We start from the raw sequence: 27,555 nt of genomic DNA on the forward strand, positions 1-27,555 counted from the left end.
CCTCATGCAAGTCGCCGCGGCAGAGTGGCAAAGCCCAAGCAGGCCGGCTGTAAAAATAGAACTTTCTGGTTAACCACAATTCTAGCTCCAGTCTAATGAAGAATGTGAAAACTGTGGGCTCCTTTCATGTCCTGGTCTGAGCCCGGCCTGGCCTGCTGTCTGCTGGGCTAGGCTAGGATACATAAGTGGGGGGGGGGGGGGGGGGGTGTCTGGAGGCAGATAATCATGCTCACACATACTGGAGCATGCTCTTACACATGAAGTCCTAGACTCATAGTCAACAACCACACGCACACACACAGTCTCACACTCTTAATCACACTTGTGCTATACATATAGCATATTATATACACACACTCACACCGCGCAAACTCTCTCACACACGTGTACACACGCTCGCACACACCATATCACCTCTGTCTTACCATCTGGAGAACATTCTCTCCTTCACCAACACTCCCTCCTTTTCGCTCTCCTCACCGCTTTTCCCTTTTCTGTTCTTTTTCCATGATTGTTCAGAGTTCTCTCATTTTATGCTACATTTAGTCTGAGTTTGGTTTAATATTATTCTTTTTCTTTCATATTCCTTTGAAAAATCGTCCTGTCCCCAGAGATAGAGGTGCTTGTTTAATGTGGCTGTATACGCACATACCAGCATATGTTAGGTATTTCCTGGTCTTAAGAGATGTAGTTGGCCGCTGAGTTTGAGCTGGCCTGTGACATAATGGCCTGCCTTTGTCCCATCAGTGCAACAATGTTGAGTGCTGGAAGGTCCATTCTTGGACAATCTCAGCCCCAGCCTCCAGTTCTAGTCTAATCCTCACTCTCAGTCCTATTCCCCTCTTCTGGAGATTCCAACCACAGCCCCTTTCCCTGTCCCTGCCCCTGTCCCAGCCTCCGTCCTGGCCTTTGTCCCAGCCTCCGTCCCAGCCTCCCAGCTCCCCAGGATGACTTAAACCCTACCACACGTGACTAGCTCAGTTGGGTTCTGCGGAACACCAGGCATTTAGATGATCCAATATTCTGGACGTTCTCTTTTTCACGTGGATGTATGAGTCCAGTTAAGCTGCTGTGGCCTCCCTCCTCTCCATCCCTCTTCTCTCCATTCCACTCCTCTCCTCAGACCTGCCATGTCATGTAGAGTTCAGTGGCTACCTCTACCTAGCATGTTGTGGGTTCACTGTGACTGTCTGTAGATGGGATGGAGGAATGGAAAAGAAAGAGTGCATAAAGTAAAGCAAGACAGATGGATTGGTGTAACCGGAGCAGGACTAAGTGGGCAAGGTGTTTGTCTGGGTCTTGGCAGCCCCTCACCACGGTGCCCTGTGTTTGACCAGGGAGGAAAGGGCCTACATCTGGAGGTCTGTTTACCCCTGGCCTGGACCCTGCGTGTGGACTCTGGAGGACTGAGGTAGCACTGGGTTATCTTCCCCTCACACAGGCATCTGCTCTCTCAGTCATGCCAAGCACAATAGACGCTACCTTATAAGGAAGCAATACAGATCAATTGGCCATTCCCTCAGTCGTTGCAATGAATACCTCCACACACATGGCTCTGGTTCTGTATTTGTACAAGTGTGTGTGTGTGTGGATGTGTGTGTAAACATACTCTTCCCGCTCTTGACAGGTGTGTGTCACAAAGCCTGTCTATTCAGGGGAATATCTAGCTGGTTCTCACTGAGGTACAAGACATCTCAGTTGGACAGGTTGTTCAGGTTTGGGTAGTATTGAAGCAGTGGTCTGCTGTGGCAGGCATATGTAATGTATGTGACAGCTCTGGAAACAGTCGACAATATTCCTCCTCACCTATCCCTGCCGGAATGCCAATACAAGCAGGAGGAATGCAGTTTGCGGTTTAGGTGGCTGTAAATGAGAAATCGATTTGGTGTTCTCTCCTTTTGTTGTGTTCTCTCTCTCTCTCCTCCCTCCCCCTGCCTGCCTCGTTCTCTCCATCCTCCTCCTGCGCCGGTGTGGCGTGTTCTTCTCAGGGCATCCTGTTCAGCATGTTTGATTTGGGCATTCCTTTCCTTCGCTCGCAGACAAAACAACCCGAGACCTCTCCGAGCTACACACATGCGAACACACACACACCCACGCACACACACACACCATGTCTGCTAATCACAGACAGGAAATGGGCTTCCATGCTAACTAGCTCTGGAGAAAAGAACTCAACATGTATTTTAAGGCCCTGAAATGTTGAGTTTAGGAAATTGAACATGATCTCCACCCCCTCTCACTTTCTTTCTCTCTCTCGCTCTCTCGCTCTCTCTTTTCTACAATTCTTCATTCGGTACCCCTTGTTGCATTTCTGCATGAATTTCTCTCTTTTTCCTTACGGATAGCAACAGTTTGGCTCATGCCTTCAACAGTGTTTTTGTTTAATCCCGTGTGTAAGAGTGTGTGAGAGAAGGGAGGCACTCGGGAACCTTATCGCTGTTCTTCTGTTGTCCTCAGCCTGATAAAAGTTTCAAACAAGACAAACATTAGGCTACATGCTGGAGCGATACACACATGGGAGGCAGTGTGATTAGTTTATGTATTCGTTAGTTTCAGTGTTTGACAAGTATTATAAGATTTACATTTACATTTAGTCATTTAGCAGACGCTCTTATCCAGAGCGACTTACAGTAAGTACAGGGACATTCCCCCGAGGCAAGTAGGGTGAAGTGCCTTGCCCAAGGACACAACGTCAGTTGGCATGACCGGGAATCGAACTGGCAACCTTCGGATTACTAGCCCGATTCCCTCACCTCTCAGCCACCTGACTCCCAAGATGCCAGTTTTCAGTGTAACTAGGTCTTCCTTCATGGCTAGACCCATTCTTGATGTCTCTGACAGACATTATCCACAGCTAAACTCCTCTGACGTGTTTTCTAGTGCAGAGAAATGTGTCTAATTTTCATCTCTCCATGTCGGTGTGCGTGCCCCAGGGTTGTGGTACGCCTGTGGGCATTCGGCCCTGCCAGGGCCACTTGTTAGTGGGCTGATGTTTGATGTTCAGATGACCGTTTTGGTTTTTGATGATCCCGACAAACCCACAGGAAAAGTGCCACTTCGCAGTGTTTGTTCTCCGCTACACCGATGAGTCACCGAATATCATGCGAGCGAGGCAACAAGAGGAGGGGGGAGTGAGCAGAAGAAGGAAGGAATGAGGGAGAGAGGGAGGAGTGCACGATCCCTTTTTCCTTCTTTATTTGGTTGTGAAACTGAGTGACTGTCTAGCCCGTATGTGGTCACTGGTTGTCTCAGACGTTCGTACCCTGAGGAATGCCTCACAAACAGACTGGATCTCTGCTGGGATGAAGGGGAGGGTAGCAGGATGGGGGAGCCCTGATATAGCAGGCCAGGCACGGTGATGAACCAGAGCTGGGATCTCCTTTTCTCCAGGGCCTCTCAGTCTCAGGTCCCATCCAACACTCAGGAACAGGAGGGGGAGCAGGAGGACTGAATAGTTACACAAGAGGGGGCTGGAGGAGGAGGAGGGGAAGGAGGGGGCGGGGGGGGGGGTGCAGGATGAGAGATTGGGGTGACCTGGAAACGATCCTCCTGTTATTTCAGACCTTAATTTGTCTGTCTGAAATCTGGTGTTCACTGAGTCTGTTTTTCTCTCGCCCGCTCTCCCCGTCTCCCTCTCTTGTGGTCCAGCTGTCCTTACTTCACGAGTCTGCATATACCTGGCTTTAGATACTATACTATAGATTTGGGACTTTTATCCCAATTCCCTCCCTCCCTCTCTCCCTACACACACACACACACACACCCACAGTAGCGTGGACCAGATTTAGAGCATTCCATTACAGTAGCATTCCATATGTTTGGTTAAGCACAAAGAATCCTGCTTTAAGACTAGATGTCTGGACTGGATTATTTGCAGGGTGTGTGTGTGCTGTCTGCATGTAAGTGAGTATGTATGGTTGTGGGCATGTGTACTATGTGGTTTCAGAGGAGTGTGTGTCAGAGTAGGGGTGTGTGTGTCTATGAGTAGAGTTGTTGGGTGAGTGTGTGTGTGTGTGTGTGTGTTGGGGAGTAGGTGAGCGAGAGAGGATGAGAGATGGCCTGGTCTGTATGGAAGCCTGTGGTATGGATGGTGAGAGGGTGTCCCAGCCAGATACAGATGAATAGCGCTCTGTGTTGCTCCGCCAAAGCTACTTGTCCTGTCATGCATGAGACTATTGCAGCGCAGCAGAATGTAGCACATATCTGACCAACTAATGTCAGCTCCACTCAGCCACCCAGTGTGTGTGTGTATGGTGGTGTGTGTATGTGTGTGTTTGCGTGACTCAATGTACAGCGATGGTATTGTAAGCCAGGCTGCCTGAGGGTATATGCCAGCGTGCCAAGCACAACAATAGTTAAAGGATGGTATGACTGTGGATATTAAGACCATGACTGGGCTGCCACTTGGACGGCTCATACTAACGTGTTATCTCTCTCTCCCTCCCCAACTCTCTCTTTCTAGGCCTGTGGATGAGGTCCATTGAGAGACTGAAGCCTGCTGTACCTGCTGGAAAGAAATAATAAGCCTCTGATATTTTGTAAAGTAAGTCCAGTATATCTAGTAGATGTTAGTGACTGCTGTATCAGTACTGTGTGTGGGTGGGGGGTGGAGAAAGATGGAGGGAGGGAGGGAGGGAGGGAGGGAGAAGGGGGGTGGGGGAGGGAGGGAGAAGGGGGGTGGGGGAGAGAGGGAGGGAGAGGGAGAGCAGAAGGAAAGAAGGCTTTAAGCTATTGAGTGCCTGGGTCCAGCTGCCAGGCTGGAGGAGGAAGTGGACTGAGAATGTGAGGAAGGTTCTGGATTCCAGGGTCTTACCTCGGAACCCTTTGTGATCCAGCTTCCTGGTTGGCCAAGGGGCGGGGCCTGTGGTGGGTCAGGGCACTTAAGCCGGCGCCGTGTTTCCTTCCTTCCGTGTGTGTGTGTGTGTTGCTTATGTGTATGTGTGGGATGTACTGATTTTATGTGCTCTACAATGCACACACACACACACGCACACTGCTTTAGAGATGCCCTGAACCAGCCACTCCCACTGGTGTGTTCCCAGGCTGTCATTCCCAGCACAGCAATCAGAACTGATCAACCATGGTAGATGGTTCAGGGCATGTCTGGGCTGGCTGGTTGACTGAGTGGTTAGCTGACTGGCTGGCTGGCTGTTTGGTTTTCTGGCTTGTAGTCTGCTTGGCTGGCTGGCTGGTTTGCTTACTGGCTAGGAAGAGTATCAGTCAGTTTTGATTGGCCATTGACTCATGCTGCAGTATGTATCAAATAGAAACTGTTCATGTCTGATTTATGACATTCATCCTGATGTTACACAACGCTTTGTCTAAGTTTAGTGTCTCTTATCATTGTGTATGCGCATGTTGTAGCGTCTATCTTCAACCTTACTGCATGTTCCTTTAAACACCTCCATATCTGAGGTGGGGAGGGGGAGGAGGTGGAAAGGGAGGAGATAGAGTGGTGACGAACGAGGGTGGTTGGGTGAGCGAGAGGAGAGGCCGCGGTATGGAGACTGGCTGAAGGTGAAGAGAAACGGGAGAGGGTAAGAGGGAGGGATGGGAGGGAGGGGTGGAGAGGAAAGAGAGGATGGGTTTTATGGTGGTCTGACGTCTGTTCCGCAGGCAGCCACCATACGTATGTGTTCACCACCAGGGCCGGATTAACCATTAGGGCAACTGGGCACTTGCCCAGGGGCACATGACATCTAAGGGGCCCTGGACAATGTCAACTAAAATGTTACATCACGTTATGAACGCAGTCCTAACTTTCCTTAATGTGAGTACTTTATTACAACTCGTTCGATCAAAATGTCATGTTAAAATCACGTCAAAAACAGTGTTTGTGTAGTCTAGTAGTAGCCAGTGCCGCCGCTCCCATAACGCTCACTACGCGCTGTGCGTAGGGCACCAACTCCTGAGGGGGCACCAAAAAATAGCCAACTGAAAAATCATCATAGTTATAAAACCGATATTATTTTAGTATAGAAATATTAGACACGTATATTACAAAACAGGCAGAACAAGAGATGTAGCCTATTTAAATGCTCACAAAAAGTTACGATGGTGCCCCCCCCCAAAAACAAAACAAAACAAAACAAATAGGCTACACACTCAACTTCCCAAGCTCGCTGTGGGTGCCCTTCCCTTAGTGGGCTGACGAACTTTGACAGTAGGCTAGGTCAACTTTTCTAAGATGGGCTTAAAACGATAACAGGATTCAGGAGAAGGAAAAAAGAAAGAAAGAGACTGCGAGATGGTGCCCGTGCATCACTTTCAGGTAAGTCCATGTTTAATCATTGTTAAATACGGGAAATGTGCTACTAATTTAATGGTTAGTATATGCATACACCTCAAACTTGCTGACGTTATTGCTAATGTTAGCACATATGTTAACTTAGTTAGGTGCAAGCTAGATTGAGATTTTACTGTTAAACATTATCTATGCATTTTACAAGTAACTGCGCCAGATAGCTGTTACTTTCTTACCTACTGCCTGCAAAGATTTTACCAATTGAAAAACGGCTTGTAAAATGTTTATTTTACATAAAGCTCAAAAAAAACAATTTTGCGCTCAAATAAAGGCCCAAAAAGCATTATTTTGGACATCCGTAACTAGCATCACATCAAACACAGGGGGGGGGGGGCCTTAAACCTTGTTGCCCAGGGCACAGAAAATTGGTAATCCGGCCCTGTTCACCACAAACATGCCTCCTCTCCTTCCTCTCTGTCCTACCCTTCCCCCTTCATCTTCTCTCCTTTATTCTCTCCCTCCATCCCTTCCACCTTTCATGCCTTCTCTCTCTCCCTCCCTCTCTCTCTCCCTCCTTCTCTCTCTGCTGCATTCCTACTGCAGTGTTCCGGTCTGGCAAAACCCTGCTCAGCATTCTGTGGGCTTACTCCTCTCTCTCACTCACTCACTCTCACTCTCTCCATCTCTCCTGCTCTCTATCTCCCTTTTTCTCTCCCTCTCTCTAGCTCTCTCCTTTGTGCATGACTCCCTTGCTAATGCTCTCTAGTTCCTTACACACCCTACCACCCCATTCCCTCCTCTCTCCCTGTTTGTCGCCTTGTTCCTGAGAGCAGGGAAGTGAAGACCCCACAGTGCCGTGCAGCGACCTCGGCAGCTGTTCTGGGGATTACATTTAGTCATTTAGCAGACGCTCTTATCCAGAGCGACTTACAGTAAGTACGGGGACATTCCCCCCGAGGCAAGTAGGGTGAAGTGCCTTGCCCAAGGACACAACGTCAGTTGGCATGACCGGGAATCGAACTGACAACCTTCAGATTACTAGCCCGATTCCCTCACCGCTCAGACAACTGACTCCATGGCAGGATGTCAGGCACACGGGCAGTTTGAATCGTGCCCGGGGGCCAACCGGTCTACAGGCTGGCCTCCTCGTCTATGACCTTGAAGTGTGTTGTCTAGCCCACTCCCCCCCCCCCCCCCTCCCTGACTGACTGTCCGGGACATGCTGTTGACCTTGACCTGCTGTGCTGGCTCCGTGTGCCAGGGTGTCCCGCTCGCTCCTCGACGCCGGTGGTGCGTCTGTTCCACCTGGCAGAGGACGGGGCGAGGGTCCGCCGCGGTGCCCCCCCTTACATGCTTTGTTTGCGTGTGTGTGTGGTCTGTGTGTGCGCGCGTCATTGCGTGCGGACATAATGGAAGCAGTCAGTCCCTGACTGTCCGGGGGCCAGGCTGCAAATGGCCCATCAATCATGTTTTTCCACCTACCTGATCAGTTCTCAAACCCCTCCTGGGAAGGAGGGGGGGCGGGGGGGGGGGGGCGGAAGAAGGAGGAGGGGGATGGAGGGAGACAAGAAGGAGAGTAGAGAGGGGGGGTTCAGGAGAACCTTGGAGGAGAGAGAGAGAGATGGAGAGGAGGAGAGCGAACGGGTGATTGCAGTATGGAAGAGGAAGGAAGAGAGCTGTGGGGGGAGGAGAGGGTAAGAAAGGGAGAGGGGATGTGTAGGAAGGGAAGTAGAAGATGAATTCTAATGAGATGGTACGTGTGGTGTATCCTTGAAGATGGATTACTCATGTATAGCGACAGAGCAAAGTCTAGACCCTCAGACAGCATTTATGCTCCGGTAGGGCAGTTCACACTGTCTGGTGGTGGGTGAATGTGTGAATGATTGCTGGAAAGTGAGAGGGAGAAAGAGAGAAAGAAAAGACAGAGAAGGAGGAAGTGTTTTTCTCCTGACATCCGTTCTTCAGTAAACAGTTTGTTTGCTGCCGGCCAAAGCAAACAGCAGGTTGCCAGTTGGACTTGTACACAGACAGGACACTCTCTCTCTCTTTCTGTGTGGGTCTCTCTTTCACACACCCTCTCTCTCTCTCTCTCTCTCTCTTTGTTTCTTTATTGTTCTTTGTTTCTTGTCCTCTCTTACTGTCCATCTCTTTCTCAATCTCTCTCTCTCTCTCTCCCTCCCTCCCTAGTATCTCCAGTCTTATCAAATCACTAAGCGACCCTCCTGGTTAGGTTATGTAACCAGGTAATAAGGATCATAATGTTGTTCACCCTACAGGCCCACCCTGTGTGCGTGTGTTCGTAAGTGACAGTGTGCATTCCCACCTGATCACGTCACCCTCGGCCGTTGGCCCCGGCCCTATCTCTCATCCATTCTTACCTCAGCCGGGGACAAGCTCATTCAGCTGCTCAGGGCAAATATAGGCAGTCCCAGCTTATCTCCACAGCCTGCCTGCCTGCTCTGTCAGCCTTGTGGAGGGGCTCTGAAGAGGCCTGTTGGCTGCCTGTTTGTCCTGCAGGCGTGGTGTTGAGATTAATGAAGCAGGATGGGGAGAAGGAAGGTGTGGGATGGTGCGAGGGAGCAGAACTGTTCCTGTTTGGGTGTGTGTGTGTGTGAGGATGGTGTGTGCTGATTGCACCTGGAAGGGGTGGTTCTGAGGCAGCCCTGTGTGTGTTATCAGACCTCCCAGGTGTGTGTGTGTATTTATGTGTGTGAGCTCCTACTCATTGAGGGCTATTACATAAGCACTATTCTCTGTCTGTAACTTCCAGGGGGTAGCTGGCGGAAGGGATGGGGGAAGGAGGGAGGGGGGGTAGGAAGGGATAGGGGAAGGGAGGAGGGATGGAGGTAGGAAGGGATAGGAGAAGGGAGGAGGGAGGTAGGAAGGGATAGGGGAAGGAGGGAGGGGGGTAGGAAGGGATAGGGGAAGGGAGGAGGCTGCTATTGATGATGTCATTCCTATGGAGGTGGGGCCTTGACTCACAATGTCTCTATGGACTTGTGTGTTTCACAACAGGACTTCCTATTGATCACACCCCCCCACGTATGCCCAACACTCTGAGATCTACCATATAAGGCATGAAAGACCTCGGATCTTCCTGCAACCCTTACAACTGACCTACTGTGGTCTCCAGCTACATAACAGTGCATGTGATATTCTTGTAGTCTTGTGAATAGGCTTGTCAACATTTCTGGTTTTGGATTACTTGGGTGTGCCTGTTTGTGTGTGTGTGTGTGTGTGCGTGTGTGTGTGTGCGCAGTTGAGTGACATGAGTCTAGCAGTGTGGTGGCAGTGGTTTCATAGTAAACCTGACCCCTGCCCTGTGAACTAAGAGTCAGGCAAACTTCTCAGAAAGCCAGTTTCCGTGTAGGAGACGGGAAGCCTTGTGTTTACAGTGGAAACAAAACAACAACCCTCTTTGTCAACTGTCTCCTGTTCCTCTTCTTACTTCTAACTTCATCTCCTGTCTACATTCCTAACCTCCCATCTCATGTCCTCCCTCCTAACCTCCCCTACTAACCTCCTCTCCTAACCCCTCTCTCCCTTGCCTGGTTCAGCCTTCTCTCTCTTTCTTGAGGTCATCCCTGAGCAGACGTGATTGGACAGGTGAAAACACGTGCTTCTCTGGCCAGCTCTCACTGACCCAGGCAAGTCAGATCAGTGATTTTCCGAGGATGGGTGGAAGGAAGGTGGTATTGTAAGAGAATCTGTGTGTGTCCCCGGTCTGTGTGGCATGTTTACGGGACGCTGAGTAGCGATGCTCAAGTGTCTGTTTGTTTTACAGCCCAGTTCCCTAGAACAGACCACAGCTTGACAGAATGGGTGCGAGTGCGCCGGCCGACATTCCAGACTGGGTTAGACAGAGACGGGGACAAATATTTTGATTTGGGTTGAGAGGGTTGAAGGGGAAACGGCCGCCATTGTTGCGTCCCAGTCCCGGGAGGTGAGGCATAAACAAGCCCCTCGGCTCTCCTGCGGGGCTGCCCCCTCTCTCCACGGACGAGGCCCTGTCTCAATTCTCTAAAGATGCGGACTTCATCCTCCCCTCCAAAGGCCACCTCTCAACTACAATCATTGACGATGTGCCATGCCTCTGGCTTCACCAAATCAGCGATTGGAATGGAGAAGGGATCTGTGGAGTATTGGAGGTCGTCAACACATCCCATCTGACTGATTGATGGTGATGGGCAGATGGCGGCCATTCTGGCTCTGCTGTTGCGCTTCCGTTTCCCTCACATGCAGGCAAGCTGCTGCGTCTGGCCTTCCACAGGGACGGGGGACGTGTGTCCTGGCTGTCTGAAGTTCACACATCTCACTCGAAAAACACTGCTCTGATGTTTTGAGCTTCTCCAGGTCTATCTATCTCTCCTTCTTTTTCTCTCTGTGTGTGTGTGTGTGTGTGTGTGTGATGGAGAACATGCCTCAATATCACGTCTGTCTGTGTGCCAGCAGTGCTATATGGGGTTGGAACTATTTGAGCTGTTTAAAGTCAAGTCCTCATTCAGCTCGTAAATACCGCGAGCAGGCCAAAAGCATCCTCGCATGAGATCCAACACGTTGCACCCTGTAAATCCCTCTCTCTTTTTTTCTCTCTCTGTCTTTTTTTCTGTCTGTCTCTGTCTTTCTCTCCGTCTCTCTCTATCCATGTTTCTACGTGTCTCACTTTTCTCTATCCAACTCTCTCTCTCTCTCTATCCTCCCTGAGTGAAGGATGGGCTGCTGTCTGATAAAAACAGGCCCTGGCTTCCTGGCCAAATCCCTGGCTTTAAACTCCCAGCAGACGGGCAGGCAGGCAGGCAGGCAGGTCAACCTGACACCCTCTGCCCAGATCAGCCTCTGGTTGCTGGCCTGGTTTTGTGTTGGATGGAAGGTAGTGGTATGAAGCTGGGCTGTAGTTTTCATCCTGATCATTATGACCTTTTAAGGAGTTCAGCAGACTGTGTGTGCGTGTGTGTTTGTGGAACCAAGTCAAACACAGGCCACACCACAGAACAATGTTTTAACCTCATTCATTCATTCTCTCTCGCTCTCTGTGTGTGTGTGTGTTAGTGTGTGTGTGTGTGTCTCTCTCTCTCCCTGTTTGTCTCTGTTTCCTGTTTTGGTAGAGGGAAAGTGTTTGAAGAATTTACCTGTCGCACACACAGACACACACACACACAGCTGGACTGCATGTTGCTGGGGTCTATAGTGACAGCATTACTCTGAGTCAGATTTGACTGTGCGTGCTGGGCATAACTACTAAGATTATACTGGCCAGGCCCCCTTCTGGAGGGAAATATTTATCCAATAATCTCTTTCCTTCTTTGTCTTATTTTCTCTCTCTGGTCTCTCTCACTCTCACTCTCTTTTTCTTGGAAAGACATGCGTTACGGCTTTGTGACTCTAAACAGAACTCTTCTTGAACAGTAGGCGTAAAGCCTGTGTAGAAAGGCTTGGTTGTTTTGGAAAACCTGATTTTTGGTGTGCAGTCTAATGACTTGACATCCGAACCCCTGAACAAGCTATAGAGTCATGTTTCATGTTTCTGAATGTTACAAATCTAGTAGACTAGATTGTAAGACACACATGGGGGGAAATGAAGGTTGTAGTCAAGTTAATCCTGACACAATGTAGTTAACTGTCGATGTATGTAATATGTGTAATCGTTTGTGTACTTTCTTGTATCAGTAAGGATTAGGACGTGATTGAAGTGGGATGATGACTAGCCTGTTTTGAACTTCCTTGTTTTGAAGATTCCTTCTCTGATAACTTCTGTTTGGTCAGAGAAAATGGCTAATGAGCCCGTAGGAAGCAGACATAGGCAGAGCACAGTTCTCAGGGACTGGACACCATGCAGATAGCTAGGGTCAACAGAGGTGTCGTCCCCTCTGACGGTCTGCTTCAGCCATGGGTGCTGGGTCTCTGGGTCTGGGGCCCTGATGGGCTGTCACTGTGGGTCAACATGGAGGTCACTACCAAACAAACCCAGCCCCTTACGAGACACGCCTGTTTACACGCTGAAGCACCACATTTCATCACAAACAGCAAGCGGTCGTTCTTCTCTGTCTTTGGAGAGAGGAGAACAGATTACAGGATATGAATTTCTGTTTTAGTTCGTTCAAGGATTACGGGTCCTTCTGTTCTATATTGAACTGAATCTGAACATTGCCTTTCAGTGTTACCAGAAACTGCAGACGGGTCAGAAAGAGAGGGAGCGAGAGTGAGCGAGAGAGAAATGACAGTCCAGGAACAACCAACCAAATATTCTAGGATGGTTCTTTTTTCCTTGGAAAGCCATGAGAAATGCAGACTTAGCATCAGGTTGCCACCATCCGGTGGCTTCGTAGTCTCTGCCAGGATCCAGCCCCAGCCACGGCCATGTCTCAAAACTGTCCTGTGGCTTCCTTAGCTGTGCCAGCACCCAGCCTCAGCCATGGCCAGGTTTCAATACTATTCTGTGGTTTCCTCCACTCCAGCAGTATCCACCCTCAGACCCGGAGCTGGGGTTGTGTTTGGCGGCACCTCTGCAGCAAACCGCTGTTCTCCTGTCCTTTAGATGGATGAAGGTCCTATGGAGGATGTCCATCACACATCAGATCCTTTTTGTATAGGTCAGCAGGATCTGGAGGAGGGAAATGGAACACTCAGGAAGCCGCTTGGTGTTCTGTGCATTGTAGCCTAGTGCTTTAGAACAGGCACACTTACAATCAGAAACAAACAACAAATGTGTATTCACACGCGCCCACACACTCTAACCCACCATGTGGAGATGGACTCCAGTCCTTGTCAAGCACTGGAGACTGAGAGTTGAGGGTTATTAACTACTGTTTATGGGGAATAAGAACCAGGCAAGACTTCCAAAGTAACGTCAAGTGCAGGGGAAATGTGTTCTTTTTTTTTTCCTCTTTTTTTTTCCCCCCCCCCTCCCTCTTTCAAGGAGGGAACAGAATGTCCCAGAGAGAGCCGGCAGGAAGAGCGTGGCTAAGGCCTTAATGACATGGTGCATGATTGTAACCTTGGTGGAGAGGAGAAACCTTTGGTGTTGTTGGCATCCGAACATGATGCAGCTCCTCTCTTTTTCCCATTCCTGATTTCTCTTTATTTTATTTTTTTCTTTCTGTGCTCTTTGGTACTTCTCAGGTTCCTCTCATATTCGTTTCCCCCTCCTGGGTTCTCTCTCTCCTCCTCTGTATGTGATTGCTCCCTTCCTCCTTCACCTCCTTGCCCTTTTCCCCCACTGTCCCCTTCACTTCCCTGAAATCTCTTCTCTTCCTCTATACTCCGCCTAATCTCTCGGCTTTCTTATTTCCTTCCCTCTCCACCTCTCCGCTCTTTCCTTCAGATTGAAGTGGATCCTGTCATAGATCCTCTCTTCCCTTCTCTCTGCTCTGCTGCATTTAAGCCTCTGATCTTTCCTTCATCTTACATCCATCTTTCATCCTCTAGCAACCTCTCCTCCTACCGGCCTTCTACCTCTATGCCTTTATTTGCCCCCAGAATGCATCCTTGCATCCTTTTACTTCCACTGTGTTGTTCACTCATATTCCTTTCCCACGCATTCTCCTTCCGTTGCTCCTTCCTCCTCTCCCTCCACCCCTTTCTCTGTCTCTCTTCTTTCCCACCTTCCTTTCCTTTTCATGTCCCATGTCTTTACTCATCTAACCGACAGTGGTTCGAGGAAAAGAAAGCTTGCTCATTGTCTCACTGTGGAACACTTACAGTACAGATCTGAGTGTGAGGTCTGGGATTGCAGACCAGGTCTGTTTGTTTAGGACGGTGACAAGTGATGTGTCTGTCATTACAGTGACCTGAGTGGTTTCATGTTGCATTCCGACACATTGTTCATTCTAAGGTCATGGCTTTGAGCTTTTTGCAGGAATAAAGGTGGTAATTTCTATCATGTCAGTGGAGTTGTTTTTGAAAAAGGTTCTTTATTAAATTAAAAGATGATGAATTATCAAATGTTTTTACGCTTTTTGATTGATGGTCCAATCTCTCGGGCAGTCTGGTTTGCTGCCCGTCAGACCCATTTGTCAGGGTCAGGAATGTTAACTAAGCCACAAACTCCCGTTTCCCGTAATTGACTAAACAATGAGCACGGAGGTCAGGAATTAAACTATGTACAATCTGGTCTCCGTTCAGAGTGCTTTAGAAATGCGGTCCCCCACACCTCTTTCTTCCCTTCCCATCCGTAACAACTCCCACACGCACACACCCACTCACACACATGCACACGCACACAAACCTGTTCTTGCCCCAACAGCTCCACACCTTTGCCTTTGTGCAGTCATAATAAAAGACAAATCGTGTGATCTCATTGGATAATCAGTCAGAAGAGCTCTTGGCACTGGGGCAGTGTTGCCTATGAGAAGAGAGAGGGGCGTGGCCACAGGTTATTTTCCGCTCTCAGTTCGTCACAGGCACCCAAGTATGAAGCTCTGTCTTTCTCTCCCTCCATCCCTCCATTCTCCTGCTGGGCTGTCAGCATCTAATGAGGCGCCATTGAGTACTGTGATAAGGGCAGGTATGTTGATTGGCTTGGCAGAGCAGATTGCCCTTGCCACAGTCATTTTGCACGCACCACTTGGCTTTAAAGGTTTGAGCCTGGCAAGTCTGTCTGTGTGTGAGAGAGGGGGTAAAAACTTGGCACAGCCTGAAGGCAAATGCTGCCAGAGCACGACCAAGAAGAAGCCGGGACTAAGACTAGAGCACTGGGATACGCACCAACAACAGCCCAGAGCTAAGTCTGGACCATAATTGGAGCCCAAACTAGGACTTGGTTGGGGGAAGACTTGTTCAGAACCATGATAAATATAATATTCCAGTCCTGTCTTTTTCCTAGATAAACTTGGACGAGACTGGTGTTAAATCTATGCAGGGCCTGGACCAGAAGCACATCACGTTCATCTGTCTCCATGAAAGAGATAGTTTAGACACATACAAATCATCCAGTCCATTTGGAAATGGTTGACTTTTGGAGGAACCGACGGCTCGCTCAAGTGTCTTTCTGATCTCATCCATTGTTCCTTTGAACGTGGCACCTGCAGGAAAGTGTTTTGGAAGTGTGGATATCATGCCAGCACCCAGCATAGAAACCACCTTGACTGTGAAAGGCATCGAGGGGAAAATCCAGCCTGGCACAGTGTTCTACGAGCAGGCAACAGCTGGGAGAAGTTACAGCAGATATCTGCTTTATTTAGTAAGGTGTTTTGGCACCGAAACGGACAAGCATTTCTCTGAGAAACCCACCTCAAGCACCGGATGAATTCTTTCTTTCTTTTGGACTTGAAAAACTACTGAAGTCCCAATTTCAGATTACTAAACCACCAGACCACATCAAATGGGAGAATAATTGAAACACTTTAGAGAAATCCTTTGATTTATTTTCTTTTTATGGAATAATCATTCCCATATTTACTCTTAATCCTGGCTCCCTTGATTCATGTCGAACAAGCCTTTTAATGAATTGTGGGTGGAGCGGTTTAGAGTGTCATACCAAAATGAAAAGATAAAACGTATACAAAGCCATGCTGAACTAGACCATAACAATTTGACCTATTACTGGATATTAAACCGCAATATGCAAACATTCCTTGGGCCTGTATGTTGGCAGATAGATTACAAAGAAAGCATAATATGTCATATTAGTTCATGCACATTAATTATCTCAAGACGTAAAACATTACTTCCAAATGCTCTTTGAAGACTGGATTGCTTTACTGGTAAAAAGGCAGTGGCTTGCCTCACAATCTCTTCTTACTCGTTTTTTTTTACCTTGTTTGGTGTGGATGATTTATCTGATTATGAGAAAGTATTATATTGTTTGAGGAACTGCTTTGAGAATAACTGAGGGCAATCGAGCCAGGAGGACAAGAGGCTGTCGTGTGTGTGTGCGTGCGTGCGGGTCTATAAATAAACATGTGTGCAGATGTCGTCAACCTGGATGAGACATCACATGATGATCATGTTCATCACCCCATCTTGGTAGGGAGGGGAGAGGGGGATTAAAGATGGTTGGAGACCATAGAGCAGTACCTAAATCATGCAGAAGAGGAAAGTGTTGATGTCTAGATTTATAGGAGCCATCGGACAGGCAAGGCCCCCTGTAGTAACGCTTCCGGGGGGGCTTAGCTCTCTTACTCCCCTTTCCGCCCTACCTCCATAGCCCCTCACCTACTCATATGAAAAACTGCAAATAAGCGGTGTGTGTTTTCCCCCAGTCGTAGATGTGTTTTTCAAAACGGCTTTGTATGAAACATAATCTGCATTTGTGGAGGGTGAGAAAAGCAGCAGCATGTGTCGCATCCTCAGTGCTTTAGTAATGAACGGCCTGCAGACATGATCCATTGAAACAGTCATTACCATGGCAACATACATGAGCATGTGCATGCCTGCGTGTTAAGAGTAACTTGTGTCTGAGATGTGCTTTTGTCAGCAGAAATGATGGCCAGGCAGAAATCAATGCTGGGGACATTGGGGAAGGCATGGGGGAGGGACATAGGGGAAAACAGGGTTTAACCAACCCTGTCTCCAACATGTCATGTTGCCATGTCTCCAGTGGCTATATTATACTACTGTAGTTATAGGTGAAGGCTAGGTTAAATACAGCTATATATAGTCTGTTTCAGGCCATGCTCTAAGATTTATGAAGCCATATCACCCTATCTGACTCGGATAAATGTGTGTACCTGTGATAGTTTGTGTAATTTATCTATCTTGCCGCCACCTCCAGCATTCCTGTGCTGCGCTGACTGCATCCCAGCTCCACACTGGGTTTGTGTAATCAGACACAACTGTGAATATATGTTGCTGAGTGTGCAGGTCTGCTTCAGTGTGCAATCAATCTGAAGCAAATCTGCAGGCCGCCTTCTTTTTCAGTCAAAATAAATTTTTTTCAGCTTGACACACTGTATAGCTTGCGAGAAGGGATCACTGTATTAATTATTTTCTCTGTCTTTACAGATGAGTCGTGTTAATCGGCAGCCTGAGGGAATGTCTACCAATTAAAGGAACATCTAACCTGAAGAAAAGAGAGAGCATATAGGGAGCCAGTCTAAAACCCTCATCTGAGACTTGAACGTCACCACAGGAGACAGACGACCACCACGCAAATGTGGACCATCCAAAACGTCATCAAATAATATCCTCTTTCTCTGAAAACGGAAGCATATAACATCGACAACAAACCATGTCTGAATACAAAGACACCACTAACCGCCACCTGCGGCACAAGCTGCAGAGTCTGGGCCGGCGCCTGGACGAGCTGGAGGAGGCAACCAACAAGCTGCAGAAGTCTGAAGACGAGCTCCTGGACCTGCAGGACAAGATCATTCAAGCTGAGGGCAGCAACTCCGCCCTGCTGGGCGACGTCGAGGCACTGCGCAAGCGCCTCCTCAAGATCGAGGGGAAGGATGAGGAGGTGTGCAAGGCGGAGGATCTGTGCCGCACAGTGAGGGAGAAGCTGGAGGAAGAGGAGAGCTTGACCCAGGAGTTGAAGACGGAGATCGAGCGCCTGCAACGGAGGATGGCTGAGCTGGAGAAGCTGGAAGAGGCCTTTGGGAAGAGCAAGTCTGACTGCAGCCAGCTGTGCCTGAGCCTGAACGAGGAGAAGAACCTGACCAAGAAGTTGTCCTCGGAGCTGGAGGCCCTGAAGGCCCGCATGAAGGAGGTGGACACCTCCGAGGCTAAGCTAGACAGGGCGGAGCAGGCCTTAGCTGGGGAACTGGAGAAACTCAAGAGCTTCACCCAGGCGTTTGTGAGCGAACGCAAGCGTCTCTTGGATAAGCAGCGGGAGGACGAGAAGCTAATCCTGAAGCTGACTGAGAAGCTGGAGAGGCAGAAGAACAGGATGAGCCCGGCCGACCCTGGTCGTACGGACGTGAGGGAGCTTCGCATCGAAGACGACATCTCATCCGGCTTGACCAGCAAACTGGGCCGCAAGAAGAGCCTGGACTACATGAAGCTGGAGGACGTTGGGCTGAGGAACAAGTCTGAGAACGAAAAGAACAGCCTAGAAGGCCAGGAGGACAACAAGGTGAAAGAGCTCACCCAGGAGGTTGAGAGGCTCAAGAACAGGCTGAAGCAGCTTGAGCTGCTGGAGGAGGACCTCAAGAACACAGAGTCCAAGAACGGAGAACTTCAGGATAAGTTCCAGCAGGAGAGGAACCGAACCCGGGCCCTTAACGAGCAGGTGGAACAGCTCAGGATGCAGCTCAATGGCAGTGGCGATGGCAGCAGTAGTCATGGGAACGGTGGACCCACCGGTAGCCCTGCCAAGGTCCTGGAGAATGGCAAAGCCGAGAACGAGGAGATCAATGTGAGGGGAGGGTTCAGGCAGGACAAGCCCAAGTACAGGAGTGCAGCAGCTGCAGAGCCCACCACTCCAAAGCATAAGAGTCGAGAGCTGTCACCCCAACACAAGAAAGAGCCAAAACTGAGAAGCAAAGAACTGGCCCACTCTGAGGATGGCTCTCCTAAAGCTGCAAGGAGGGCTCTCAGTCCTGCACACAAGAGCAGGAGGACCCCCAAGACCACTGCTGCTTCTGCCATCTCTGCTGCCTCCGATAACGGTGTGAAGGAAACTGGAAGAGGAGGAGAGGAGAGTAGCAGAGGGATTGCCTATAGCTCTGTGAGTTCAAACTCCACTGATAGTAAAAAAGCATCTGTTCTCAGTCGCTACCCACCAGCAGCAAACGACCAGAAGTCGTGGAAGTCCTCTCAGAAACCTGGAGAGCTTGAGAGTAAAAAAAGCAGAGTTGATAAGTTTTCAAGACTGTACGTGGGTAGTGATAGTGAGTCCAACAACTCTGATGTTGTGCCAGAGAGCTCCAATAAAACCAACAACTCTTCGCCTCCAGAGAAGGACACCTCAGACCCTGAGACTCAGGCGCAGGCCCAAGAAAGTCTCCCGGCAACCGGCCTCTCCAAGGCCAATGGCTCCTTCATCGCCTACAGATCGCACGTCTCCTCTCTGCAGACCAGCGACCACGGGTCAGAAGGTCACTCTTCTGCCTCCGAGACCGAATCCACAGGCTCCAGGCCCTCAGAACCAGAACCGGCGGTTGAGGTGTCTACACCAAGCAGTAGAACTACTCCCAAGTACCCCAAGTACACGCGTCTGCAGCAGGAATCCCACTCAGAGGGCTCGTCCTCCAGGAGTTCGATTGACGAGGAGCTCCACAAGCCTATCCTGGCCGAGGGAGGACCCCAGGAGACTCGCACCCCCTCAGGGATTGAGATTCACCGGGTCTGCAGTCCCCGCGAGGCCCTGAGGTCCAAGGTTGTCATCAAGCCTGCCATCGTAGAGATTGATAGGAAAGAAGTCATGATATCCAGTGGCGGGGCAGAGCCTTTAACAACCAATGGCAAGCCTAAGATCTCCACTAAACCTGTTCTAGCGAGCAAGATGACCAGTAGCATTACCATCTACCCTAACGACCCCAGCTCTTCTCGAAATAGTAGCCGCAGCAGCAGTGTCTCCAGCGAACCTCCAACGAAAGAGCGACACACGTCCACCAGTAACATCTTAATTGGTCCATCCAGCGACCACCGGGGCAGCATCTCCATCCCTTATGAGATCTCGATCCCCAAGAGTGAGATCACCATGCGGCCGTGCCAGGACGGCGGAGACGACCCAGAGGCCCAGCGGGTGCTGGAGGCGGCCCGGGTGGTGGAGACCCACCTGCGCTCAAGGAGCAGCTTTGGCCTGCAGTCTCCAGAAACCACCTCAGACTTCAGCAACGACATGGAGTCCGGGTTCGAGAGCAGCAGCAGCACGACCACTGTCACCAGCTGGCGAACCCACGCCTACGGGCCCGGCCCTGGGCGTGGGCAGGCCCTCAGCCATGGTTCTCAAGATGACAGCCTACCGGAGATGAGGAACGTTACCGTCAGGAGCACCTGGAGGAACCGGGGAGCGGCGTCCGTGGATGAGCCTGGTTACCGTGGCATCGGCGGCAATGGAGGCACAGTCAGATCGGAGGGAGGGTCGGAGGATGAGGCAGAGTTGGCAACCACTTGGAGGGCGTATCGTGCCACCACCATCTTGGACACGGAGGAGACGGCAACCACCTCTGCTGCCGGAGGAACCGCCCTGGCGTCCCAGCGCGTGGCCAAGCCGTCGCCAGCGGAAGTGTACATGCGCAGGATCAGCAGCGGCCGGGACGGGCCGGAGGTGACACGCCGCAGCAAGAGCTCCCCATCCTCCACAGATGGGGGCGTGCTGGGGAGGAGCGCACCCCACGATCCTGTCAGCTCCCAGCCCTGGGGACGGACCCAGCCTGTAGTGAGTACGATACAACACTGTATAACATGGCATAACATGACAGCACATTATAGAATGACAAGACAACATACTACCGGGCAGCTGTAATAAAAGCACATTCTTACTCTTTACAAACAATACACATTTACTCTTAATATATCAAGTACTTGTGTTATAGTTCAATCCACTTAATATGACTAGCAAGATCATAGTGTATCATTAATCTAGACTAGCGAGTTGAAAAGGAGAAACACATTTTGTGGCAGTGTTATGCCTCTACTACATGTTTGGCATGTTCATGTCTTTTGAAGATAAGGAAAGAAAACAGTCCCTCAAGAAAGAATCAACAGAAGCTCAGGAGAGCACTCTCAACTCTTTCCTGTCGGCTTAAAAAAAGCTGCTGATGTTTCTGGTAATTGATTCTTGGCACGGAAGCAAACATCTAGAGATATTTGGCTCTATTAATATGATGGATATTTCCGTGTATTGGTGCTCCACTTTTATTTTCATTAGGTCCTGTTTACATTGGATCTCTAACTCTAGTCTTGAGACTTTGCATCTGGTACATGGACATTAGGACCGGCCATTTGTTAGCTTGAAATAAGTATTTTTAGTCGTTCTCCTCCCTCTCTAGAAGTCAGCCAGTGGGTGAATGTGTGTGGGGAGATGTTTTCTCTATGTTTGTACTGTAACTAAATCTCACAGTCTGTTTGGCACCAAGTGGCCCTGTGTCTGGCCTCATACTGGCTGCATACTTTACCTTCAAACAGCTCTCTTTAGTAGATAAAAACAATTGGCTGTAGAGTATCTATCTCTCTACCCATTATGCTAATAGTTTTTGCCTTTTGAAAAAATGCTGTCTCCTTCAAACCCCATGTTTTCCTAAGCCCTCCATTCCTTTGCTCTATGCAGGAGCCTTTTTTAGAGAGTGCCTTTTTCCCTGACTCCAGGCCTATAGCTTCAAGCTTAGCACAGCAGTTCTACAGGTCTGACTCCCCAGCCGGAGTCTAAGTTAGCACAAAGAGAAAAGGGTGGGACATAGAAGAAATGAAAGGGAGGATAGAAAGAGAAAAGACCTTAACAGGGGGAAAAAAAGGTCACGAAAACCTCAAGGGAGGAAAAATAGCTTGCTTATATGTGCACTAGCCAGTCAGAGTTTACTGACAGGGCACTTCAAGGCTGCCGAGGCTATTCCAGTCATAATTGAAGATGGGCCTTGTTGTTCAAAGACTCACCTCCTAGCAGCCAGCCTATGGACTGCTGGGGTCCCCCACAATGCAGTGCAGAGCCGACGAGCTGTGTGTCCAGGATATTGAGGTTAATGTTATTCCCTGTGGCAGACATTTTGTTTGATATTTCAGTAAAACGGGTGTAGCGGGTGTGGTTTGGAACCACAGTTTTGCGATGACGTAGCCTAACTCCAGACCTACCTGAGAGCCACATGTTGCCATTGGACCCAAACAATGTCCTCTTGGCCAAAAGGAAACTTTTAGTTTTGCCCACAGTTTGGGTCTCGTGGTGTTAAAGGTTAAACAGCGAGTCTGAGAGATGAGGTGATGGTTACTAATGTCCCACTGTAATAACCAACTTGTCTGTTTGTCAAATGGCTATACTAACACTAACAAACGGGTGATGTAGCTGCAATAACATCTCAGTGTGTCTGTTTGACAGACTGTCCTGGACCACAGGACTCTGTTTGGCATTCTAGTGTTGTCCTCTGTAGATAAACTAGACACAAGCAGGACAGAAGATGGATGTCACTGGCTACCAACCCTGCCTTCCACTCCCCCATAACCCCCACTCTCTCACCTCATCACCCTCCTCCATCAATCAGCCCTGATCCATTAGTCATTTATGAAGAATAACAGAAGTGTTGTTGATAATGTCATGTGTGTGGTTTATATACTGTGGTAAAATGTGTAGCCAGCATAACTACAGGATTACTCACAGGATTACTCACCAAAGGCATGTTTATTCAATAGAGACAAACATATAGTTTATATGAGGCCCCACTCAATTACACTAATGTTATTGTTGTTGCTCTGTGGGCCTCTGAAGAAGTGGTGAAGTAGGGTGCAGTGACCCCCAGGTCATAGGGTCTTGGGGTCAGGACCATGTTGGATAACAAAGCTGTTCATGACAGCATGAGGAGGTCATCTGGTTGATAGGTGCACACACACACACACACTAGCCCCAGCTTCAACCAAACAAAGCCAGGCCAGAACCTCAGCCCCTATAGTGGGCCCCTCGTCTCCAGAAACCTGACAGGCCAGCTATTAACTGACCACCATGAGGACTAACAATATGGCCGTAGAACTATAATTACTGTCATTTTCTGCTCTATGCCCCATTGATGATGGCCCCCGCCTCTCCTTATTAGCTGTCAATAGGCTTAATTAAATCAGTCCAACACTCCAGCCCTTGCTATGCCTGTGTAAAGTCCCCAGCTGTTTCTCCATGTGGATATATTTTCCCTCCTTTTACATTTATGCATTTAGCATAAATGCACAATGCATTGTTCTTCTGTTGACCTCTCTCTTCCTCTGTCTCTCCTAATGTATCTCCCTCTTCTCTCTCTCTCTCTCTCTCTCTCTCTCTCTCTCTCTCTCTCTCTCTCTGCCTCTTTCCTCCTCTCATGTTCATGCCATGACCTGAAGTATCATTTGAGGTCCTTTTTGAGCGAGCTGTCAAGTTCATTGCTTGAGTCAATTCAACCACATGGACCTGACCTGGGCCAGTTCGTAAGTCTAACCCTGCCTTCCCTCATCACTCAGAGCTGATAGACCCCAGAGAGAGCGAGAGACTCCCTGACTCCCTCCTTCCAACAAATTGGTGCCGGGGCACTCTACCAGCTGTGAGCTGACAGGCGGCCTAATCTGTTATCTGTTGTGATTCCTTCTGTCTTCAATCACTCTTTCTGTCTCTCCTCTCTCTTCTTTCTATTGCATCTAGTAAAAGGGGTCATTGGTAAGGGTTGAGGTGGGTGGGCAGAGATGGTATTGGAGCTCTTGAGACATCTCTCATGTTAGTCTACAGCCTCAATACTGGTTCGTCTCCGGGTGACGACTGGTTTATCAACATGATTTGGCTGCAGTAATCATGCGGAAATGACTTGTGGGGGGCACATTCAGTTCTTCAGTATGAGAATGAATTGATGCTGGCTTGACTGCTGCTCTTATTTTAACTGCTGTCTGTGCTGATTATGATGATTATATCGACCAGCCAATGTAGTGATGAGTGATATTCAGTTAGGAAAAGCGAGCACCTTTTAATCAATACTCCTTTAGGAACACACAGCACTTGATTCCATAATGTACCCTAGAGATATGTACACTTGCTGATGGCTTATTGATTGGCTGTCTTTCTCATAAATAATTTCACAGACATTCTCTGTCCTTTAAAGTTACACCTCCTTGCCCTTGAAAGCTTATTGTCATTGGATTGCATGCCATTATTGAACAAATCCCTATTTCAGTGGAACTTTGTAAACCAGGTTAAACAGGGACTAACTGACTTTGTTGCTTCCGTAGCTAATCCATAACATGGTTTAACCGTACCGTAGTGCAGCAGGGTTGGTCTTTGGCCTGGGTAGCCAGGCTGTAGCAGCTACATGGCTACATCCACAGTTTGTCTTCCATCACTGAGTGGTGTCACCTGGAAGTACAGAACAGAGGAACATTGTAGCCTTTCCTCCACTCTGCAGCACACTCAAACCTCAGCAGCTATGTGAATGAGCTCTGAACTTATGCTTGGCCAGGGCCCACCGACCGATGTGGCTGATTGAGATAGGAAAACATCCTTTGTGGAGCCCAAACCCCCCTGGCAGCAAGGTGAAATGTGAGGTTGATGCTGTTCGCCTGGATTTTCGCCTGACATGACCCAAAACAATCTGGAAAACCAATCTGTTGTTAGGAGTCGGACTTGGACGGTTCAAAAGAACACTGCGAGGCACTTTAAACTTCAGACACAAGATCTTGTGAGGCCTGGATTGAGCATGTTTGAAAAAAAATCTTCAAGGTATGCTTTGGTATGAATGATTAGAACCCTGACATGGCAGAGAGAACCTATTTTAACAGAACTAATAATGGGGAGTTTGAATAAAGGCTTCTCTGAAATCAATTGCCTTGGGTGTAATGAGCGTTGTCTGCTTGGAGAGCAGATCTGGCACGGTGCATTCCTAAAGGTGATCTGAATTTATAGATTTTGGAAAATGTTTGCCAGGAAAGACGGATTTAATGCGACGCTATGGCTTGTTCTCCTGTACAAGTTTAATGTATGTAGCGTTGCAAATGTGTTGTCTCAGGGTAAACATCAGGATCTCTATGATAGTTAGCTGTGACTTCTCTAATCTCCTAAGGTCTAATCAGGGCTAAGAGATTTCAGTTTTTAAAGGTCTAAACTCAAATCTCCTCAAAATCACGTTCTTTAATTGAAAGAGAATGTACAATTTTTTTACAGGTCATTGGTTTTGCAAAGATGTGCACATTTTTATATTAACATTTTAAAACTCCACAGCTCAAGGTTCCTGACCACTTCCTAAAAATAGCAGCACTGTCTAGTCATGGAGGGCAGAGACGTACTTGATTTGGGAATGGAAATCCAAGTCTTCTGCACATTGCGTCCCCAGTGTATTTTTTCTGTTGCTCATGTGACACATCAGATTACCTAACCGCATTTATAACATTCTGACAGACATTCCTACTTTGAAATATGTTCTCAGATTTATTATTAGGGCAGCATTTTTCTCACTCGAGTGACTTTGAGAAATATCTGCGTGTGTTTGTATATGATGTGCTTGTTGAAAAACTACTCGACTTGAGAGCTGCTCTTTGACTTACTTCAGTACATTAACAGTCCATGTTATGCTTCTTTTGTAGAAAAATAAGGTGTAACTAGAGAGGGTACAATTTCTGGGGAAATTGTAGGGTGTGCTTGCTTGCGTGGGTTGCACAGGGGTCCGATTTTGAATGACATTTTTACAACTGATATTTCTGTATATTTTATATAAAAATGCATACTTATTATTTATAAAGATTATAGATTTAAAAGCATTTTCTGTTGCTGCTCATTTACAACTGAAAATACGAGTGAAGTGTAGAATGAAATAGATGTCTTCTCATTTCACCTGCAAGAGGCAGCCTCATCGTTGAATCAAAACGAATAAATTTGGCAGACCGGTGTAAAAATTGACCTAATCTCTATGACTTAAACGTCCTTTTAAGTTTTTCCCTTCTCGTGATATTTTAAGGAATTTAGCCTACTCATATTGCATTCATTCATGAATAAAGAACCCCCTTTGAAGATTATTGTACGACGTTACCGGCAGTAGAAGATGGAATCAAATTCAAACAGTACCATCTGCTAACTGAAAATATGCCCCCAAAAACGTAAATAAGCTTGACATTTATTTAGTGGAAAATCGCTTTCATAAAAAGCTCACTGGTAGCGATCATTGTCAGTAACAACTCCAAGTGCGATATAGCCCTGTGTGGAGAAGCTGCCCCGGTAAATTGTACTACTACGGTACAGTACTAGACTGCGTTGGTTGAATTGGATTTAACGTTCCATTGTACGGTTTAGGCTGAAATTAATTATTTTCATGAACAGATTGACAAAGTTTAGGCTGTGGCAATGAAGTTAAGGTTAGCAGTTAGATAGACTTTTGATTTAAGTAAGGGGAGTGCCGAAAATGTTCTGTCGCCGTTTGACTTCCTACAGCTGTGTAGATGTTTTTGTAGTGTCTCACGTAGGCTACAGCGTTGCAGTGAGCAACACTGGTTTGAAACCACAGGTAATGATAATTTCACCCACAAATCGTTTACTTGTAATGTAATGTCATAATAAATCCTACAACGAAAATGTATTTGTGAGGAATGTTTATTTTAAAGATTGAAAACAGATGCATCATAGACCACTGTAGTATGTGTTGCCCGGGCAACAGAGGCTAATGTCATGATGCTAATGCTTCAGTGAAATAGTAGACTACCGTTTCCAAAAGTAGATGTGGGCCTACTTCCTTAATAATATCAGCTAATATTGTACATTACATTTCATAATTGTGTTTCACATCACAAAGTAAAATGAGTAAATAGTTATCACCCTGGCCTCTTTGATTGTGGCGTTCCTGCCAGCTCACCACAAAAACGCAATTTCTACTTAAACCATGCAACGGAACGTAAATAAAAATACAACCAACGCAATCGCTACCAAGACGAACCTTTTGACACCGCCGTTGTGTATGTAGTCCAAATATTGACTGATCCTTAGGGGGGCGAAAATAAATAATAAATAAATAAATATATATGTGAGAGAACAAAGGTTGTGCCCTTGCCGAAGGCAAAGCACACCCAATAATATATATGTGAGAGAACAAAGGTTGTGCCCTTGCCGAAGGCAAAGCACACCCATCTATTGGCTGTAAATGCCAAGAATCCCTTTTTCAATAGCTGAGAGAAATAGAGCAATACTATCCTTGTTAAGTGTGACAAAACCTATGGTAGGGATTCATCAAAGGTCAAGGACTCTGTCACGTCTGTTCACAGTTTGTTACTCAGTAACTGGGTTTAAAGTCAAATACAATGGCAGTCCGGTCCAGTGGCCCTCTCCCAGTGCTGCCTTCCATCCTGTTACCATAGAAGGAGAATGAGGTGCTGGGGCAGTTTCCTGCCTCGGGTGACTAGGACAGGAAGTGGCTGTGTTGGGCCGGCCCATTTGGCAGCGTTTGTGTCGTTACTGGCTTCCTGTCTGTGACTGCTTCCTCCCCAGGAGGCCTAGAACCCCATTAAGGCCAATTACCAACACTCTCTTCTACTTTGCTCTACTATACTCTACTCCTCTCCTCTGTCAGTACCAAGACTTGGGTCCAATCCTGCCTGCTTGTCACTAATTATGGTCCATTTTTAAGCCTGAATTACAGGAGTGTGGTTGGTCTGTTTTGGAGCTCCACCGCCATCTCTCACTGAGCCTGGAGGAAGGTCACTGAGGTTGTGTGGAGGAACGCAGGAACAGTTACAGAGCATTTAGTCACTAGTCAAGCCACCCCAAACAAACCCAATTTTAATTTCTTCTC

The 27,555-nt window shown here is 48.0% G+C and overlaps 1 protein-coding gene across 2 annotated transcripts in view; it reads left to right on the forward strand.

Moving 5' to 3' along the window:
- Nucleotides 1–27,555, forward strand: part of luzp1 (leucine zipper protein 1) — a 42,254-nt gene that overhangs the window by 8,019 nt on the left and 6,680 nt on the right. For both annotated transcript variants that reach the window (XR_010877401.1, XM_067243096.1), the window contains exons 2-3: nt 4,463–4,543; nt 17,186–20,507. Coding sequence is in view for 1 of the 2 variants with exons in the window: in XM_067243096.1 (XP_067099197.1) it covers nt 17,412–20,507 (3,096 nt within the window). In the remaining variant the exon portion in view is untranslated. The remainder of the gene's footprint in view (nt 1–4,462; nt 4,544–17,185; nt 20,508–27,555) is intronic.

Source organism: Osmerus mordax, chromosome 9 (assembly GCF_038355195.1).
Source record: "Osmerus mordax isolate fOsmMor3 chromosome 9, fOsmMor3.pri, whole genome shotgun sequence".
NCBI classification, from domain to species: domain Eukaryota; kingdom Metazoa; phylum Chordata; class Actinopteri; order Osmeriformes; family Osmeridae; genus Osmerus; species Osmerus mordax.